This window comes from Microcaecilia unicolor, chromosome 3 (assembly GCF_901765095.1).
Source record: "Microcaecilia unicolor chromosome 3, aMicUni1.1, whole genome shotgun sequence".
Classification (NCBI taxonomy): domain Eukaryota; kingdom Metazoa; phylum Chordata; class Amphibia; order Gymnophiona; family Siphonopidae; genus Microcaecilia; species Microcaecilia unicolor.
The window spans coordinates 194,670,780-194,690,328 of NC_044033.1; the positions used below are offsets into that span (position 1 = coordinate 194,670,780).

The following is a 19,549-nucleotide window of genomic DNA, read 5'->3' on the forward strand; positions in this document are numbered from 1 at the left end:
CTGGCTAAGCAAGGAACACAGCAGCCTTTATTTAAGAAATACTACAAAAGGTAGAAAAGAAGACAACACATTTTCACATCCAGCACCGCAATCCGATCCACTGCAAAAGGCCACGCGGAGAGGCAGGGGTCAAAATACAAGCGACAGCGAGGCACAGTTTGAAATCACGTGAAAAACTAAAAGATAAGGCCATGATGGTAAATATTTAAGTGGTTTCTGTCAGCACAAATCTCACAATATTCATATCATTAGTTGAGCATGGAGTGGTAATAGGTATGAAAGCACAGTCTTGAAAACATAGTATCTACGAGAAATGGGGAGAGGGGCAGGTCTGATCCTTCTTACCACAGCCCCTCTGCAATAAGCCTTCCTGAGAGCTTGGGCTGTGTGTCTGAACCAAAAGAAATGTACAGTCCCTGCAGCTGTTGCTGTCTCCAGCCACTGATAAGTGAAGTCTGGTATGGAATCGCTGTACATCCAGCAGCACCCAGCACTGAGTTCTCAGTACTGTATGCCATATGACTAGCATAGCTTGGGGCCTTCTTAGAATTAGCAAGTCTGCCAACTTGCCAAGACCTGTCACTTTTTAGAGGGATTTTCTCTGGAAAATGGGTGGAGTGCACTGGTCTGGTACTTGCAGCTGTTCCAGGAGAGCTGGACTAACGGTAGTAGGATTGCAGGACTCTCTGAAGCTCATTTTGGACAAGTCATGGCAGTACTAAGCTCTGCTGAGTGACTGTGACAGGAGCACAGCACATAAGGCACGTAAGAGCCTGGAGAGCCTGACATTACTAAGCTGAACCTGAGCACTGTCCCGACTGTGTACAATAAAGGCAGCAAAAACAATGCACCCCTTGGCTGCTCTTGTTTCCCGCCTGGAAAAGACCTTGCAGAGGGCCCAACTCTGCACAAAAAAAAAGCAATGGAAAGGTGTAGAACAAATTTTCCAGTGGACTGTTCCAGTGCATTTATGCTATATGCTCTGTGGCTGCCATAACAGGTTACTTCCCCAGCTGGAGCTTCCTTGGTCCCCCTTTTCCTCCTATCGTTCTGCCACCTTCTTCCTCTTTCTTCTACTGCAGCTTCCATGTCCCTTCCCTTCAGCCTTTTTACAAGCACAGTAAGAGACTGGACATGCCATGGGCATGAGACACAATCCATAGCTTTGTCTAGACAGCCTGTGCATACCCCACTCACACAACTAACTCTAGAGAAGTATATATACACACAGGTAATGACAAATATATATATATATATATATACACACAAGCAGTTTCAGTTGAGTATATACATATAGCACGCCTCATCAATGACATTATGAACACATATATACACATGCTCCCAGAGAAGCCTTTGGTGTATGTGGTGTAAGAGGAGCCAAAACTGTAGGGTGGGTGCTGCTCCTCCTCCTTGCCTCAGTTTCAGTATAGTTTCTAGGAAATCTCTCTAGGAACAAGCATTGGTGAGATCAGGTGCATTGGTGCTTAGGTCTCAGTAGCAGATAGGAGTCCTCTACAGCATTGGGCAACTCTTCGTTTTTTGTGCAGACTCCAAAAGGTTAGGTGGAGGGGGGCGCTTGCACAAAGATGCCCCCAGTCCGAGCAAGCTTAGCAGGAGGCTCCAGGGGGTCTGCAGGCAGAGTTGTGGATTCAGAATGCAGGGAAAGTTCCTGTGGCATTTCTTCATCACTTTCCTCTTCCTCCTCTTCTTCCTCATCTAATGCACACACAATGAGAATGGATGGAAAGGAAGATTATTCTGCAGTATCAATCTTTCCTCCCCCTGCTGGGACATGAAATATTCATCTTCAGTAGATTCAAATCTACAGTGTAAGAGGGTCATTCTAGATACCCATTTTTTCCTGATTATGTTGACCTGAACTACATGCACTCCATCCTTCCAGTCAATAAAATGATCCAAAGAGGATGTGAAGGAACCGGGATGCTATTGCACTAGGGGCTGTCAAGTCTAAAAATGGAACAATGCTGAATGTATTCGCTTTACATTTACAGATAACTATCTTTGAATAGACAGTTTGGGCTACTGGTGCCTTTGAGAACAACCAACTAAAGACAGCTAACGGCCAATGAAATGTGAGCCTATCCAGCCACTTTTTTTTTGGTGGTCACCCGTCAACTGATTAAATGGCTTTGCCTTTCATTGGGCATTTGTCTTTGGTTGGATAGTCTCCTTTTTTTGTTGGCAAGTATGTATTTTTATTTGGATTTAAGTTCGCACCTTTCAGTAGCAACTCATGGTGGGTTATTCTAAGTAGTTCCCTGTCCCACAAGAGCAAGTTAAGTGACTTGCCCAAGGTCACAAGGAGTGTTGGTGGGATTTGAACCCTGGCTTCCATAGTTCCGAACCCACTTCTCAAACAACTAGGTTATTTCTTCACATCTGCTTTCAAACAGTTTTGCCTTTTGATGACAGGAGTCTCCTCTTGGTTGGTTACTACTTATCAATGAAAAGAGATTATCTGCCCTCATTTGGACACTCTTTCATTGGGGGGGGGGGGGGGGGGGAACCTGTCTTTTTGTTTGGATTTTCTGTCTGTTGGATTGACCTTTTGATTGATAGGTACCAGCCCTTTGATGGGCTAGCCTTACTTTTTACTGTGTATGGCTTTCGTTTTCATTACTGGGTGTTTTTTTATGGATGATATTTTGTAAGTGTTGACAAGCATCTCCCATTGGCTGGATGACACCACCTTTTGTTGGTGGATGTCTACCTTTAGCTGGTGAGTGCCAGTCCTTAGTGAGATGCCCTTGCCTTTTGTTGGTGGGTACAGTCTTTATAGCATGGAGCATGACTCAGTTTGGACTGCACATCTTGGGACTCATGACTGGTGTTTTTCACTATAGTACCTGCACAGTTATGGTCTTGCAAAATAAAATCTAAGCACCAAATGGGAAGTAAACATTCCTACCTTTGTCTGGGTCTAGAGGATTCAAGGAACTCGCCAGATTAGCAAACTGGAAGATAAAAGTGAGGTTAATCTATTATGTGAACAGCCTGCATGTGATTTCATAAATGGTTTTTGTACTTTGACAAAAAACAAAACAAAACACAATTTATCGTTTATTACACTTGATATTCTGCTAAAGTTGCAAGGGAAATCACAGCGGCTTACATAATTAACTAGAATAAAAACAGAAATCCCAGACCAGAGGACAGGAATGCTATTCTGTAAAAGGAGAGAAGACTATCACTCACAGAACAGAACATCCACAGTTCTCTGTAGAATGCAGAAAAATGCAACCACGCTGTTGGTGATGTCAGCCAATGATTCCAGGGATGAGTCCTTATAGTTCCAAAGCCCAGGAACATCTAGAAAGCTTTCTTGGACCTGTGTAGAGGATTCCCATACCAGCATACTTCAGATACTTCTCCAGCTGTTAATAAACTTGCATTTTCTTCAACAGGAAGGGAGGTGCGCCTATTATTCTGCTTGCTACAGCAAGCCTCTGTTACAGACAACTTTGCTTGCTGTAGCAACAACCAGGATAATGTAGCCACACCAGTGGTGGCTCTAAAGCTGGGGGGGGGGGGGGGGGGGGCGGGCGGACACTCCTTTCACTTGTGCAAGCTGGGTAACCTGGGTAAGAAGAAATCCAGGTTGTTGAAGGTGAAACACCATTGTGCAAAAAGGTTCTGTAGTAGTATGTCCATGCATGCACTACTCTCAAGTCTTGAAGATGAGCTGAGGCAATAATGTTTGCCAAAAGTATGGATAGATGACCAGGATGCACACTTGCCAATCTCCAGTACAGATGACAACTTTGGGTTGGCAACAGATACTGCCTTTGCCCTTAGTTGGAATGCTTTGGCAGTAGGGAAAAGGTATGCTCACTTGACAGTGAGAGGTGATATAGTCCATCAAGCAGTTACATAAGGGTTGGGTTGAGGACACATAGATTCCCAGTTAATGTAAAAAGAGACTAAGAACTGGCTCTGTGGTATCGTGACAATAATACAATAGGACTTTCCTGCAATTTAGGATATTGTTATTACATTTATATCCCAAGTAAACTCGGGTTAAATGTGGCTTACATTTGAAAATACAGAGATGCCATAAGATTTCAAATCCAATTGCAGTACATACATAAGTGGGGGTGGATGTTGGTTAATGAACTGTTGATGAAGGCTCCAAGAGTTTATGGAATTAAAATAGAAGAGTATGTACTGATTCACCAAATTGAAGGAGGCAGCAATGTCAAGAGAGAGCAACTTGACCTCCCTGATCCCATCCAGAAGGATTTGGACAGTTTCACCTAAATGCAAATGAGATTTTTGAAGAGAAAATGGGCTGCACCATACACTGACTCAGAAGAAATACCCTGTGTGAATATACCGTGGAGCTCCCACCCAGGCAGCAGCTAATCAAATGTTTAAATGTGGAGAATAAAAGCCTCAGAGTCGCCGCCCAGCCAGTCCACCTCAGCGGACTATAAGGCAAGAGCTCAGCGTGCCATCATATAGCTACAAAAAAAACTCCACATATATATATACTGTCTATCATTAATACTGTTTGTAATCTGCTGTCTGCTTTGTTTGTCCACTGTGACTTATATCAATGTACTGTATCTTCTTAGTGAAACTTCTTAAAGCGACCCAAGTTGTATTCTAACCGTTGAATGCAAATGTAAGAGTTTATCAAGGAGAAGTTGCCCCAAACCACTTAGCTCAATATTGTCGCTAAAGTATCCATCATCCAACGACACTTCTCACTTTATAACCCGACAGGGAGACCCCGTTTCTCGATTGCTGCGGCAGGGGTGTAGAAATATGCTGTCACTTGCTTTCAGTGAAGTATAGGTCAAGGGCTTAGGCTTACAGCCAAGAGCTAGGCCTCAGGAAAAAATCAAAAACCATCTCTCACATGAATTAGGTCACTGCAGCTGAATTAAGCCGGCAGGGGGCCGGAATCTGTTCTCAGAATAGCAGGTGCACAAGGAAATGAACAGGATGGTAATAAAAAGTTGGGAGCAAAGATGTTTTGGCTTAGGCAGACCATAGTGGGTCAGACTGACATAAAACCGGAACATCCAGGGGGGGCTAAAGGGAGACTTGGAGATATGGGAACTCATTGCGATCAAAAGATGTTGATGTTCAGAAGCTATTAATGTATGAGCTCATTATTGTCACAGATGTTGAGACTTGGAAGTTACAGACATGTGAACTCATTATTAGCGAGGATGTTGATACTTAGAAAGTGGAAATATCAATCGATAATATGCAGAAACAGGTGGTGAGAAAGTTAGGGTCCATTGGAATGAATAGTCAAAATGGTATAAAAAGGGCAGTCTGAAGGGTGAAGGGTATCAGGGGAGAAGAGTGGAGAAGGAGAGAGAGACCAGAAGAGAGAAGTCTGACAACACCTGCTGCTTGTTGCGGAGCGTTGCTCCCTCCTATTCCAGATATGAATGCCTTTTAGCCTGAACTGCCTTTGGGTAAGATACTGATGCTAATGCTAATACACTATATCACTATATCTACTGACTATTGGGTTTCTTTCTAATTGTGGAGCTTGCTACTGCCCAGACTGTGTAAAACCGTCATGATCAGAGACAATGGGAGAGTGATTTAGTATTTAGAGGGAACATGCAATCCTTTTCAGGATACTAGAAAGCCCATGGCTTCCGCTGCCCAAACGGATGTGGCAGACCCAATTATCTACAGGGGTAATTTCCAAAGTTATTCTTCACAAAATTGCATCCACTGCCATAACGCTCCGTTTTCATCTAAGGCTTCCTGCAAAACGGTGCCTTAGATGGAAACGGAGCGTTATGGCAGTGGATGCAATTTTGTGAAGAATAACTTTGGAAATTACCCCTTGACGCAGCAATCGCGAAATGGGGGCTCCCTGTTGGGTTATAAAGTGAGAAGTGCCGTTGGATGATGGATACTTTAGCGACAATATTGAGCTAAGTGGTTTGGGGCAACGTCTCCTTGATAAACTCTTACATTTGCATTCAACGGTTAGAATACAACTTGGGTCGCTTTAAGAGGTTTCACTAAGAAGATACAGTACATTGATATAAGTCACGGTGGACACACAAAGCAGACAGCAGATTACAAACAGTACTGATTATAAACAGTATATATATATGTGGAGTTTTTTTAAGCTATATAATGGCACGCCAAGCTCTTGCCTTATAGTCCGCTGAGGTGGACTGGCGGGGCGGCGACTCTGAGGCTTTTTTTCTTCACATTTAAACATTTGATTAGCAGCTGCCTGGGTGGGAGCTCCACGGTATATTCACACAGGGAGTGTGAGCCTGTGTCAGGAATTTCATTATTAATTGACCTGGCGTGCATTATTATTCATCAGAAGAAATACCAACATCACCTTGGACCGAAACTTTGGGATGGGTCTACGTAACAACCTGGACAAAGTAGATGGAGGCCAGTACAGGGGGAACTGCAACTTGTTGACTCTCCCCTTCAAGATGGAACAGAAATTTGAGAGATGTTTGCCCCATGAGGTCCCAGGTTGGAGGTGCATCTATTGTCTCACCCTGTCCATTCCAGTGCACATTCAAGCCGTCTACCTTCCCAGTGAATGCAACCAGATTTCCAACTTGCTCAGTCAGCTACTGAATCCGCATGAATGGTCCTTTTGAATCAGCAGTATCACACTCTGTTTTCAAGTGATGGAGCTTCCCCTCTATCGATCTCTTTGCTGCCCCAGAGACTACGATATGTTAGATCTTCTGCTCCATCTGTCCAACTCCTCGCCGATTGGCTCACAATGCCTTTGCCGCCTCATAGAATGGGGCTTATTGTATGCTTTCCCTCCATTTTTACCCATCACCAGGACCCTTCTAAAAACTTTTCAGACTGCAGCGCAGCTAATCCTCATTGCACCTTGTTGGCCAGGCAGCTCTGGTATCTGCTGCTCCTCTCCCTGATAGTTGCATCACCCCCCACCCCAAAAAAACAAAACAGCGGCTTCAGCTCCACTCCTACTGATTTCAGCAGCGAGGATCCCTGCTCCATTCCAATTTACAGTCCCAATCCCTGACTGCATGGTGCTAGCGTGGCATTCTACAGTTGGGGCCAGGAGTTACACAAAACTTAAGGTGGTTCTCCTTGCAGCTCTAAAACTGGCCATTCAGCGATCATATCTCTTCAACTGGACCTGCTTTTCATGCTGGGCTGAAGACTCAGACGAAGATCCCTTCAACCTTTCATATTTTCTACACCTCTCTCAAGGTGGCCTCAAAACCACTACCATCCACCTACACCTTGCAGCCATCACTGCTTTTCATGATCTTGTCAATAACAAGCTTTTCTCTGCTCATCCCTTGATCTCCAGGTTCATGAAAGGCCTCTCCTGTATCTTCATTCCCCTGTCTGTGCAAAGCCTGTACCTTGGGACCTCAACATTGTTCACAATGCACTCATGAAGCCTCTATTTGAACCACTAGATGTCACCGCACTCAGGCATCTCATATGGTCTTCTTTTTAGCCATCATGTCTACTCACAGAGTCTGTGAGCTACAATCTTTGGGCTGGTACCCCCTGTACACCAATTCTTGCACAATAGGATGTCCCTCTGCACCCATCCCAAGTTCCTACCAAAAGTCAACTTTTCACACCAAACAATCTATTATGCTTATCTCCTTTCCTGGGCTGCATACCATACTACAGAAGTGTCTTTCTCTTTTACCTTAGGGAAACAGAGGCCCTTTGGAAATCCTTGCAACTATTAGTTACCTTCAACCTTAACAACCTGGGCCAGGCTGTGTCAAACGCACTATCTCATCACCTTTTGGCCAAGCTGTCCTCCACAATCTCTTTGCACTATGATGATCCACTATCCTGCCTCGTTGGGCCGCAGACAGAAAACAACAGCGGCTCAAAGGTTGGGAGTTACCAGCTAGTGTGTCTACATCTCCCCTGCTTGTCTGAACAGAAAGCGAAGTTTCGGTGTTCTCGGTAGATGGCAGGGGAATAAAGCCACACTTCCTCAGCGACCCTCCAGACCGGTCAAGACGCGTGGGTTATGTCCTCCTACCAGCAGAGGGAGACTGAGAAAACACTAAGCTTTTGAAGCCTGTATATATAACCTGTGCAGAACCTCCACTAGCCAGTATTTTCTCAGTCTCAGCAGAGGTAGCAGTTGACAGCCTGTGCAGTCTCCAATAATCTGGTGAGGTAGTTTGTCATTGGGTCGTAGGATTTTTTCCTTCCAAACTTTATTCTGTTGCAGTACCCTGTACGTGTGTGTGTAAAAAAAAAAAAAAAAGTGCTTTGGGGCCCTGGGTCTGGTGGGGCCCAGTTTTTCCCCCTGGGGTGTTACACCTATGTTTGGGTCCCTCCCCCTGTGCTGCTCTCTATTTCTGTTTGCTTGGCAGCTTTGTGCCTCGGCTGCTTTCTCAGTATTGTAGCCTTGAGTGCCTTACAATTTCCAGATGCCAGAGTTAGAGTAAGATGCCTTTAAGGTCAGTTATTCTATTTCATTTTGCTTGCCAGCTTTGTGCCTTGGCTGCTTTCTCAGTATTGTAGCCTTGAGTGCCTTACAATTTCCAGATGCCAGAATTAGAGTACTGTGCCTTTAAGGTCAGTTATTCTATTTCGTTTTGCTTGGCAGCTTTGTGCCTCGGCTGCTTTCTCAGTATTGTAGCCTTGAGTGCCTTACAATTTCCAGCTGCCAGAGTTGGAGTACTGTGCCTTTAAGGGCATTTATTTATTTATTTTCAGCGGACCGAACGGGGGTTTTGATTCCTTGCTGGAACGAGAGAGCAGCGCTTTCTCCAGTGCTTTTGCAGTGTGAGTGAGTTTTTGGTTTGGCGCGTTTGCGGAACAGCTTTTCCCTTCCCTCGTGGTTTATGGCGGCCCAGCTCCTCCGATGTCGCGCGTGCTCGTGGCGAGGGGTAGAGGCGCCGGGCGCTCAGTGTAGCTTTGCGGTGCACCTATAAAGGTGGCTGCGGCACCCCCCGACTTGACCGCGGAGGGATCGATGGTGTCGGGAGTCTCCGGGTCAGCGGGAGCGTAGGCAGGGCCGCTGTCAGCGGGAACAGTTTCGGCGGGAACAGCCGCCATCTTGAGTCTGACGCGGCCCGTGGAGCCGGCTGGTTTTGGGCCTGCGGCCTCCGTTTTTGGCACAAAAGGGCCTAATGACGGTCCAGGAATGGTGGGCTTTCCTCCAGATTTTGTCTGGACGCGGTATCAGGCCTGGAGATCGGGACCCCCCCCCTCCCCCCCCCCCAATTGGAAGAGGGGGCTATTTCCGTCTTGGCTGAGAGACCACGGTTAGAGTGGTCAGAGGACAGGCAATGTTTTTCTCCTGTAGCTGCAGAAGCTGCGCTTAGTGATCTGGGGGAGTCAGATGGAATTGACGGCTCTCAGGAGCAGGATTGTTGGATTCCTGGAGAGGATCCTTCAGTAGTGCGGATTTTCCATAGAGATGAGCTGTCAGAACTCATAGATCAGTTGTCGTCCACCCTTCAGTTTGGTCCTGAGGTGGCTTTGGGGGAAACTGTCCAGGATCCGTTGGTGAAGGGCATTCAGCGTCAGGCGTGATCCTTCCCTATGAACAAGGATCTCCGGGAGATGATTTGTCAGGAATGGGATTTGCCGTGTAAGGTGGCAAAGGCAATGGCGAGGCTTTATCCCCTCCCTCAGGACGATAGGGATTCCTTTAAGGCTCCCACGGTAGATGCAGTAGTGACGGCAGTAATTATAGCTACGGCTATCCCGGTTGATGGAGGAACGGCCCTCCGTGATCCTCAGGATAGGAAGTTGGGATCTTTTCTCAACCGTAGTTTTGTTTTGTCGGCTCTAGCCCTGCAGGCCTCGGTTTGTGGGGGTCTGGTAGCTCGGGCATGTTTTCGTTGGGCCGAGAAGCTCCTGGATGATTCGGTAGATGTTGGTTCTTCTGGGGGTCAGGAGTTAGCCGACTTGGACATGGGTTCATCCTTTTTGTCTGAGGCTTTTATGATTTGTTGCCTACTTCAGACAAAAAATATGGCTATGGTTGTGGGTCTCTGCCACTTAAGGGAGCTATGCTCTTTGGAGAAGATTTGGACAAGTTAGTGTGAGGTCTTAGTGATACCAAGGTTCTATGGCTTCCAGATTTTCGGTTCAAGGCAGGGGCCAGAACTAGTTCCTCTCTGGGACGGTTTAGGGAGGCTCAGCGGTATAGGCCGGGCAGATCGAGTGGGACCTACCCCTAGCTGTCTGTTTGTCCAATTTAGATTGTAAGCTCTGTTGAGCAGGGACTGTCTTTTCATGTTAATTTGTACAGCGCTGCATAAGTCTAGTAGTGCTATAGAAATGTTTAATAGTAGTAGGACCTCTAGGGGTCGGTTTTTCCAGCGCACACAGTTCTTTCGTGAGAGTCGTCGCGGAGGGCGTGGCTTTTCCGCGGGAGGTTAGTATTCAGGCCACAATTCCCAATGAAGGTGTGCGGGCTCAGGCTCTGGTGCATGTTGGGGCTCGGCTGAGTCTGTTTTACCAGAGTTGGGCCCAAATCAGGTCAGATCAGTGGGTTCTCAAGGTGTTTCGAGGCGGATGTGCGCTGGAATTCGAAAGCTGTTCTCCCGAAGTGTTTCTGGAATCCCTCTGTCGGTCTTGGAGCAAGAGGGCAGCAGTGAGGGACACTCTGCGGTGGCTGCTCGCGTTGGGAGCCGTGGTTCCTGTTCCTTCAGATCAGCAACGCTCAGGGTGCTATTTGATCTATTTTGTGGTCCACAAGAAAGAGGACACTTTTCGTCCCATTTTAGATCTCAAAAGGGTCAATGCGGCACTCAAGGTGCCCTCTTTCCGGATGGAGACGTTGCGGTCGGTCACTGGTGCGGTCAGGAAAGGAGAGTTTCTCACTTCCCTGGATTTGACGGAAGCTTATCTTCACTTTCCTTTGTGCAGCCTTTTGGTTCCAAGTTACAGGGTCCGATTCGTCGGTTCCTTGCAGAGAAGGCGCCGACGGCCCGTACTTATCGTCAGGTCCTGGGCCTGATGGCGGCGACCATAGAGGTAGTTCCGTGGGCCAGGGCGCACATGCGTCAGGTACAGTCAGCTCTGCTCAGTCGTTGGTCCCCTCTGTCGCAGGACTTGGAAATGTGTTGTCCGCTGTCGGTGGCCCCTCGTCTCAGTCTCCGCTGGTGGCTCAGTCCGCGCAATTTGGGAAAGGAATGCCGTTGGAGTCCCCACAGGGGCTGGTAATGGTCACGGATGCCAGTCTGCAAGGTTGGGGGGCACATTGTCTCAGTCAGGTAGCTCAAGGCCGGTGGTCTCGGGCAGAAGCAGAGTGGTCCATCAACCGGCTGGAAACTCGGGCCATTCGGGTGGCGCGCCAGGCCTTGACGTCGGTGGTTCGCCACAAGGCAGTCCGAGTGCTCTGTGACAATGCCATGGCAGTAGCATATGTCAACCGTCAAGGGGGGAACAAAGAGCCTTGGCGGCGCAGTTGAACTCATCTTCAGGCTCTCTTGGCAGCGCATGTGGCCGGGGTAGGTCACATAGATGCAGATTATCTCAGCAGGCACACTCTAGATCCCAGAGAGTGGTCTTTTCTTCGGTCAGTGTTCCAGTGAGTTGTGTCGGTCTGGGGACTTTCGGTGATCTTAGGGCAACGGCTCGCTATGCGCAAGTTCAGAGATTTTTTTTTTTTCAGTCGCTGAAGAGACCCTTGAGCGGAGGAAATCGACACTCTTCTGTTGCCTTGGCTTCGGGAGTGACTGTATGTGTTTCCTCTGTGGCTGTTAGTCGGTCGAGTAATATAGCGCATCGAACATCACTCCGGTCGGGTGATTCTGGTAGCTTCGGATTGGCAGCGTCGACCATGGTATGGAGACCTGGTGCGGTTGGCAGGGGCGGCGGCCCTGCCTTTGTTGGGATCAGTTCTGTGTCAAGGCCCGATAATCATGCCGGATCCGGCTCGGTTTTCGCTTATGGTTTGGCTCTTGAGCGGCACAATTTGAAGAAGAAGGGGCTTTCGTCCAGTGGCTTTGCTACGATGTTGAGTTGCCGTAGACGATCCACTTCCTTGGTGTATGTCCGGGTTTGGAGAATCTTTGAGCACTGGTGTGAAGACCATCGAGTTCGGCCGTTTCACTCTTCGGTGGCGGAAGTTTTGGAATTTTTGCACGATGGTGTTGATAGAGGTCTGGCCTTGTCTACACTGAAGGTTCAGGTGGCAGCTTTGTCATGTTTTCGTGGGAAGCTTCAGTGAAAGTCCTTCGCGTCTGTGCCTGAGGTAGTGCGTTTTTTGAAGGGTGTTAAGTTGCTGCGTCCGCCTCAGTGACGGATGGTGCCTCCGTGGGATTTGAAGCTAGTTTTGGATGCTTTGATCAGGCCTCCGTTTGTGCCTCTGGTATCGGCATCTTGTAAGGATTTATCTTTAAAGGCGGTCTTGTTGGTGGCGATTACTTCAGCACGGAGTGTTTCAGAGCTTCAGGCTTTGTCTTTTAGGGAACCATTTTTGTCCTTTCTGAGGGAAAGGTTTCGTTGCGGACGGTGCTTTCCTTTTTTGCCCAAGGTGGTTTCCGAGTTCCATGTTAATCAGGTCATCTCTCTGCCAGTGTTGGGTGATATGGCTGGAGATTCGGAGCAGCGTGGTATTGCCAAGCTGGATGTCAGGAGAGTTTTGAGTTGTTATCTCTCTGGAACTCAGGACTTCAGAGCCTCTGACCGTTTGTTCGTTCTTCATGGTGGCCCAAAGAAGGGTGCAGCGGCTCCTAAGGTGACCATAGCACGGTGGTTGAAGGAGGCGGTTGCATCTGCTTACTTGGTGAAGGGTCCTGTGGTGCCTAGGGGCTGGTCTGCTCATTCCACTAGGGGAATGGCAGCCTCGTGGGCGGAGAATAGTATGATTTCTCTGTTAGATATTTGTCGGGCTGCGGTTTGGTTTTGTTGCATTCCTTTGTGAAGCATTATAGGATTCCTGTGCATGCAAAGGACGAGGTGCGCTTTGGGGCAGCAGTTTTGACCTCTGGCCTTAGTAGGTCCCTCCCATAAGTTAGTTACTGCTCTGGTACGTCCCACGCGTCTTGACCGGTCTGGAGGGTCGCTGAGGAAGGTGAAATTAGATCTTACCTGCTAATTTTCTTTCCTCTAGACCCTCCAGACCGGTCAAGAGCCCGCCCTGTCTGTATTGGAGGCCAGGAGGTGTATTTGTTGGATAATTCTTGGCTGCTGTAAATTGTTGTTTCTCTAATTGCAGACTGTTTATTTCTGTTTTGTGATAGGAGTCCGGGACAGGTGGGGCTCTTCTTTGATAGTCCACCTGTAGAAGCCCAACTGTTTTATCAAAGGCAAAGGAACATGTTTCCGTAAGAGCAAGCGGAAGATGTTTCTTGTTTTTGCAGTTTACTGTGACCACGTACAGGGTTGCTAGTTGTTGTTAGTGTTTTTTGTTTCTCTGCTTTGTCAGGGGTATACTGGCTAGTGGAGGTTCTGCACAGGTTATATATACAGGCTTCAAAAGCTTAGTGTTTTCTCAGTCTCCCTCTGCTGGTAGGAGGACATAACCCACGCGTCTTGACCGGTCTGGAGGGTCTAGAGGAAAGAAAATTAGCAGGTAAGATCTAATTTCACCTTATCCCACCCACCATTCCCACCATACCCCACAAACCTTTCTCTTCCTCCTTCTTCATACTTTGGCACTCCAGCTGTGGTACATCCTGCCTGACAAGGAAAGTCCTGCGCATGCTTACATATGCTTAAAAGTTTCAAAAGCTAGGGGAGGGCTCTGGTATGTCTGTTCCATCAACGACATCACCAACTAGTGTGGATGCAGTCCCTTGGATGTCTATGGAGAATGCTCGTTACAGTCAAACAACTTCGCTTTCTGGACAAAGTTCAACTTCAAGAAGGGTGTGGGTTGAGTATTGTGGCTGCGTAATGATGCAGGAAGATCCTGACTACTTGAGCAAATGTTGGGTCCACGTAACAGACAGCAACAAAACAAAAGGCGTTATTTTCCACAGCAGGGAACTGCTTGACTAATAGTTTTGGTAGCTTAGGGAAGAACTATTGTTTCTGGATAAAGACTGTGCTCATCATCAAATTCCTATAGATACACTGGCAATTTCAGGGGCTGGACTGATGAATGAACTGGTAGGACTGATTTCGACTCAGTGGGGAATTGTTTGTGTTACAAAATATTACTGATGGCAGGAAGGACCTGGACCTGTTGATACAATAGTACAAGCATTTGCTAGGTTGGAAAAAGTAGTGCTTGCTACAATTGACTTGCAACACGATATAGCAATAGTAAAAGTCATAAATGTGTGAAAAAAATTGCTAATGAAGAAATTCACGCTGTATCTATGAATCTTAAGAAGACTCGTAACTTTTTCAGTATTCTCCAATTTTCCCAATAATGGTGAAATTTGTATTTACTGTTAATTTCCTTTCCTGGCATTCTACCTACAGATGAGTGGGTTAGGTCTTCCTGCTAGCAAATAGAGACTGAGCACCAAGGGACTCTCTTTCCCCTTGTAACTGTGGCATCTGTTAACTCCCAAGGAAGTATTCTTCAAAGGCATCATTTCTGCAAGCCTAGGGCTTTTGGCCAACAGTGGTCCCAACAACCTGAATGTCTGCAAACCAAGGAACAACACACTATATATATATATATAATTATAGTAATTTGCTCCGTGATCATTCGAAAGTGTCTACCTGGGATCGTAACCACCTGCTGACGTCACTGGCCAGCACTAGAACCCTGCTTGCCTGACGTCAGGAGGTGGTTACGATACCAGTGAGAGACGCGGGAAGCGCGCGACTGGCAAAAAGAACAGCGGACAGTTGAAGAACAGCGGGAGCGGGCAGAGACGTCCCTACAGGCACGTCGCCCCCCCCTCCAAAATCGCCAACCCCCCCCCCCCCCCTGCTACCCTCCCCCCCTCTTACTGGGGTACCAGCGGCAGCAGTGAAGGGCGAGCAGCAGCCTCGGCAAGTTGGCTGCCTTTCCTTCTCTCTCAGGTCTGACTCTGGTCATGCCCTTGCGGAAACAGGAAATGAGGGCGGGATCAGAGACAGAGCTGACAGCGAAGAGAAGGGAAGGCAGCCGACTCGCCGAGCCTGCTGCTCACCCTTCACTGCTGCCGCTGGGACCCCGGTAAGAGGGGGGAGGGGAGGGTAGCAGAGGGGGGTTGGCGATTTTGGAGGGGGAGGCCAGTGTCGGGGAGGGCCGCTGGTGGAGGCATCACAAGGACGTGTCTATGAGACAGAGAGGGGGGGTGCCGATTTTGGAGGGGGGGCGGGGGGTCTGGAACTCGGAGGACGGACAGAGGGAAGGGGAGAGAGAGGGGGGGGGGCCTGGAACTTAGAGGAGGGGGGGAATGCACCACCTGTAAAAAAAAAAAAACAGCACCCCCAATCAGGCCCATACAGAATACCTGGAAACTTATGGACAAAGTGGTGAGTTGCAGGGGAGTGGGAGAGGGGAGGGAGGACGGCCTGGAAATCAGAAGGGAAGAAAGGGGGCCATGGGACTTGGAGGGGACAGAGGGAGAGAGTGAGGGAGGGGGGGATAACCTTGCTAGCACCCGTTTCATTTCATACAGAAACGGGCCTTTTTTACTAGTACATATATATACATACTAGAATTCAATAATCCCACATTCCATATTCCCGGGAAAACTGTCCCAAGGAAGAGGACTAGTCCTGGAGATGGTAGGGCTGTAGAATAGGTACAGTAGCTCCATAGGTACAGTAGCTCCAGAAATACTGAGTCTGAATACCTGCAGGGAAGGCCAAATTAGAACAAAGCGAATGCTACATACCTGTAGAAGGTATTCTCCGAGGACAGCAGGCTGATTGTTCTCACTGATGGGTGACGTCCACGGCAGCCCCTCCAATCGGAAACTTCACTAGCAAAGGCCTTTGCTAGTCCTCGCGTGCTCATGCGCACTGCGCATGCGCGGCCGTCTTCCCGCCCGAACCGGCTCGTGTTCGTCAGTCCCATAAGTAGCAAACAAAGCAAGGGAAGACACAACTCCAAAGGGGAGGCGGGCGGGTTTGTGAGAACAATCAGCCTGCTGTCCTCGGAGAATACCTTCTAAAGGTATGTAGCATTCGCTTTCTCCGAGGACAAGCAGGCTGCTTGTTCTCACTGATGGGGTACAGTATCCCTAGCCCCCAGGCTCACTCAAAACAACAACCATGTTTAATTGGGCCTCGCAACGGCGAGGACATAACTGAGATTGACCTAAAAAATTTACCAACTAACTGAGAGTGCAGCCTGGAACAGAACAAACAGGGCCCTCGGGGGGGGGGGGGTGGAGTTGGATCCTAAAGCCCGAACAGGTTCTGAAGAACTGACTGCCCGAACCGACTGTCGCGTCGGGTATCCTGCTGCAGGCAGTAATGAGATGTGAATGTGTGGACAGATGACCACGTCGCAGCTTTGCAAATTTCTTCAATAGAGGCTGACTTCAAGTGGGCTACCGACGCTGCCATGGCTCTAACATTATGAGCCGTGACATGACCCTCAAGAGCCAGCCCAGCCTGGGCGTAAGTGAAGGAAATGCAATCTGCTAGCCAATTGGATATGGTGCGTTTCCCCACAGCCACTCCCCTCCTATTGGGATCAAAAGAAACAAACAATTGGGCGGACTGTCTGTTGGGCTGTGTCCGCTCCAGGTAGAAGGCCAATGCTCTCTTGCAGTCCAATGTGTGCAGCTGACGTTCAGCAGGGCAGGAATGAGGACGGGGAAAGAATGTTGGCAAGACAATTGACTGGTTCAGATGGAACTCCGACACAACCTTTGGCAAGAACTTAGGGTGAGTGCGGAGGACTACTCTGTTATGATGAAATTTGGTGTAAGGGGCCTGGGCTACCAGGGCCTGAAGCTCACTGACTCTACGAGCTGAAGTAACTGCCACCAAGAAAATGACCTTCCAGGTCAAGTACTTCAGATGGCAGGAATTCAGTGGCTCAAAAGGAGGTTTCATCAGCTGGGTGAGAACGACATTGAGATCCCATGACACTGTAGGAGGCTTGACAGGGGGCTTTGACAAAAGCAAACCTCTCATGAAGCGAACAACTAAAGGCTGTCCTGAGATCGGCTTACCTTCCACACGGTAATGGTATGCACTGATTGCACTAAGGTGAACCCTTACAGAGTTGGTCTTGAGACCAGACTCAGACAAGTGCAGAAGGTAATCAAGCAGGGTCTGTGTAGGACAAGAGCGAGGATCTAGGGCCTTGCTGTCACACCAGACGGCAAACCTCCTCCACAGAAAGAAGTAACTCCTCTTAGTGGAATCTTTCCTGGAAGCAAGCAAGATACGGGAGACAGCCTCTGACAGACCCAAAGAGGCAAAGTCTACGCTCTCAACATCCAGGCTGTGAGAGCCAGGGACCGGAGGTTGGGATGCAGAAGCGCCCCTTCGTCCTGCGTGATGAGGGTCGGAAAACACTCCAATCTCCACGGTTCTTCGGAGGACAACTCCAGAAGAAGAGGGAACCAGATCTGACGCGGCCAAAAAGGAGCAATCAGAATCATGGTGCCTCGGTCTTGCTTGAGTTTCAACAAAGTCTTCCCCACCAGAGGTATGGGAGGATAAGCATACAGCAGACCCTCCCCCCAGTCCAGGAGGAAGGCATCCGATGCCAGTCTGCCGTGGGCCTGAAGCCTGGAACAGAACTGAGGGACTTTGTGGTTGGCTCGAGATGCGAAGAGATCTACCAAGGGGGTGCCCCACTCTTGGAAGATCTGGCGCACCACTCGGGAATTGAGCGACCATTCGTGAGGTTGCATAATCCTGCTCAACCTGTCGGCCAGACTGTTGTTTACGCCTGCCAGATATGTGGCTTGGAGCACCATGCCGTGACGGCGAGCCCAGAGCCACATGCTGACGGCTTCCTGACACAGGGGGCGAGATCCGGTGCCCCCCTGCTTGTTGACGTAATACATGGCAACCTGGTTGTCTGTCTGAATTTGGATAATTTGGTGGGACAGCCGATCTCTGAAAGCCTTCAGAGCGTTCCAGATCGCTCGTAACTCCAGAAGATTGATCTGCAGATCGCGTTCCTGGAGGGACCAGCTTCCTTGGGTGTGAAGCCCCTCGACATGAGCTCCCCACCCAGGAGAGACGCATCCGTGGTCAGCACTTTTTGTGGCTGAGGAATTTGGAAGGGACGTCCCAGAGTCAGATTGGACCAAATCGTCCACCAATACAGGGATTTGAGAAAACTCGTGGACAGGTGGATCACGTCCCCAGCAGCCTGAAACCACTGGGAAGCTAGGGTCCATTGAGCAGATCGCATGTGAAGGCGGGCCATGGGAGTCACATGAACTGTGGAGGCCATGTGGCCTAGCAATCTCAACATCTGCCGAGCTGTGATCTGCTGGGACGCTCGCACCCGCGAGACGAGGGACAACAAGTTGTTGGCTCTCGTCTCTGGGAGATAGGCGCGAGCCGTCCGAGAATCCAGCAGAGCTCCTATGAATTTGAGTCTCTGCACTGGGAGAAGATGGGACTTTGGATAATTTATCACAAACCCCAGTAGCTCCAGGAGGCGAATAGTCATCTGCATGGACTGCAGGGCTCCTGCCTCGGATGTGTTCTTCACCAGCCAATCGTCGAGATATGGGAACACGTGTACCCCCAGTCTGCGAAGTGCCGTTGCTACTACAGCCAAGCACTTCGTGAACACTCTGGGCGCAGAGGCGAGCCCAAAGGGTAGCACACAGTACTGGAAGTGACGTGTGCCCAGCTGAAATCGCAGATACTGTCTGTGAGCTGGCAGTATCGGGATGTGCGTATAGGCGTCCTTCAAGTCCAGAGAGCATAGCCAATCGTTTTGCTGAATCATGGGTAGAAGGGTGCCCAGGGAAAGTATCCTGAACTTTTCTTTGACCAGATATTTGTTCAGGGCCCTTAGGTCTAGGATGGGACGCATCCCCCCTGTTTTCTTTTCCACAAGGAAGTACCTGGAATAGAATCCCAGCCCTTCTTGCCCGGATGGCACGGGCTCGACCGCATTGGCGCTGAGAATGGCGGAGAGTTCCTCTGCAAGTACCTGCTTGTGCTGGAAGCTGTAGGATTGAGCTCCCGGTGGACAATTTGGAGGTTTTGAAGCCAAATTGAGGGTGTACCCGTGCCGGACTATTTGGAGAACCCACTGATCGGAGGTTATGAGAGGCCACCTTTGGTGAAAAGCTTTTAACCTCCCCCTGACTGGTAGGTCGCCCGGCACTGATACTTGGATGTCGGCTATGCTCTGCTGGAGCCAGTCAAAAGCTCGTCCCTTGCTTTTGCTGGGGAGCCGATGGGCCTTGCTGAGGCGCACGCTGCTGACGAGAGCGAGCGCGCTGGGGCTTAGCCTGGGCCGCAGGCTGTCGAGAAGGAGGATTGTACCTACGCTTGCCAGAAGAGTAGGGAACAGTCTTCCTTCCCCCGAAAAATCTTCTACCTGTAGAGGTAGATGCTGAAGGCTGCCGGCGGGAGAACTTGTCGAATGCGGTGTCCCGCTGGTGGAGCTGCTCTACCACCTGTTCGACTTTCTCTCCAAAAATATTATCCGCACGGCAAGGCGAGTCTGCAATCCGCTGCTGGATTCTATTCTCCAGGTCGGAGGCACGCA

The 19,549-nt window shown here is 49.0% G+C and overlaps 1 protein-coding gene across 5 annotated transcripts in view; it reads right to left on the reverse strand.

Annotated features, from left to right (window-relative positions):
- Positions 1-27: 27 nt before the first annotated feature.
- RFX1 (regulatory factor X1) overlaps positions 28-19,549 on the reverse strand; it is a 312,572-nt gene continuing 293,050 nt past the window's right edge. For all 5 annotated transcript variants that reach the window (XM_030196902.1, XM_030196905.1, XM_030196904.1 and 2 more), the window contains 2 exons: positions 2,930-2,975; positions 28-1,716 (listed from right to left, as the gene is read on the reverse strand). In XM_030196902.1, the coding sequence (XP_030052762.1) occupies positions 1,559-1,716; positions 2,930-2,975 (204 nt within the window). In that variant the 3' untranslated portion in view covers positions 28-1,558. The remainder of the gene's footprint in view (positions 1,717-2,929; positions 2,976-19,549) is intronic.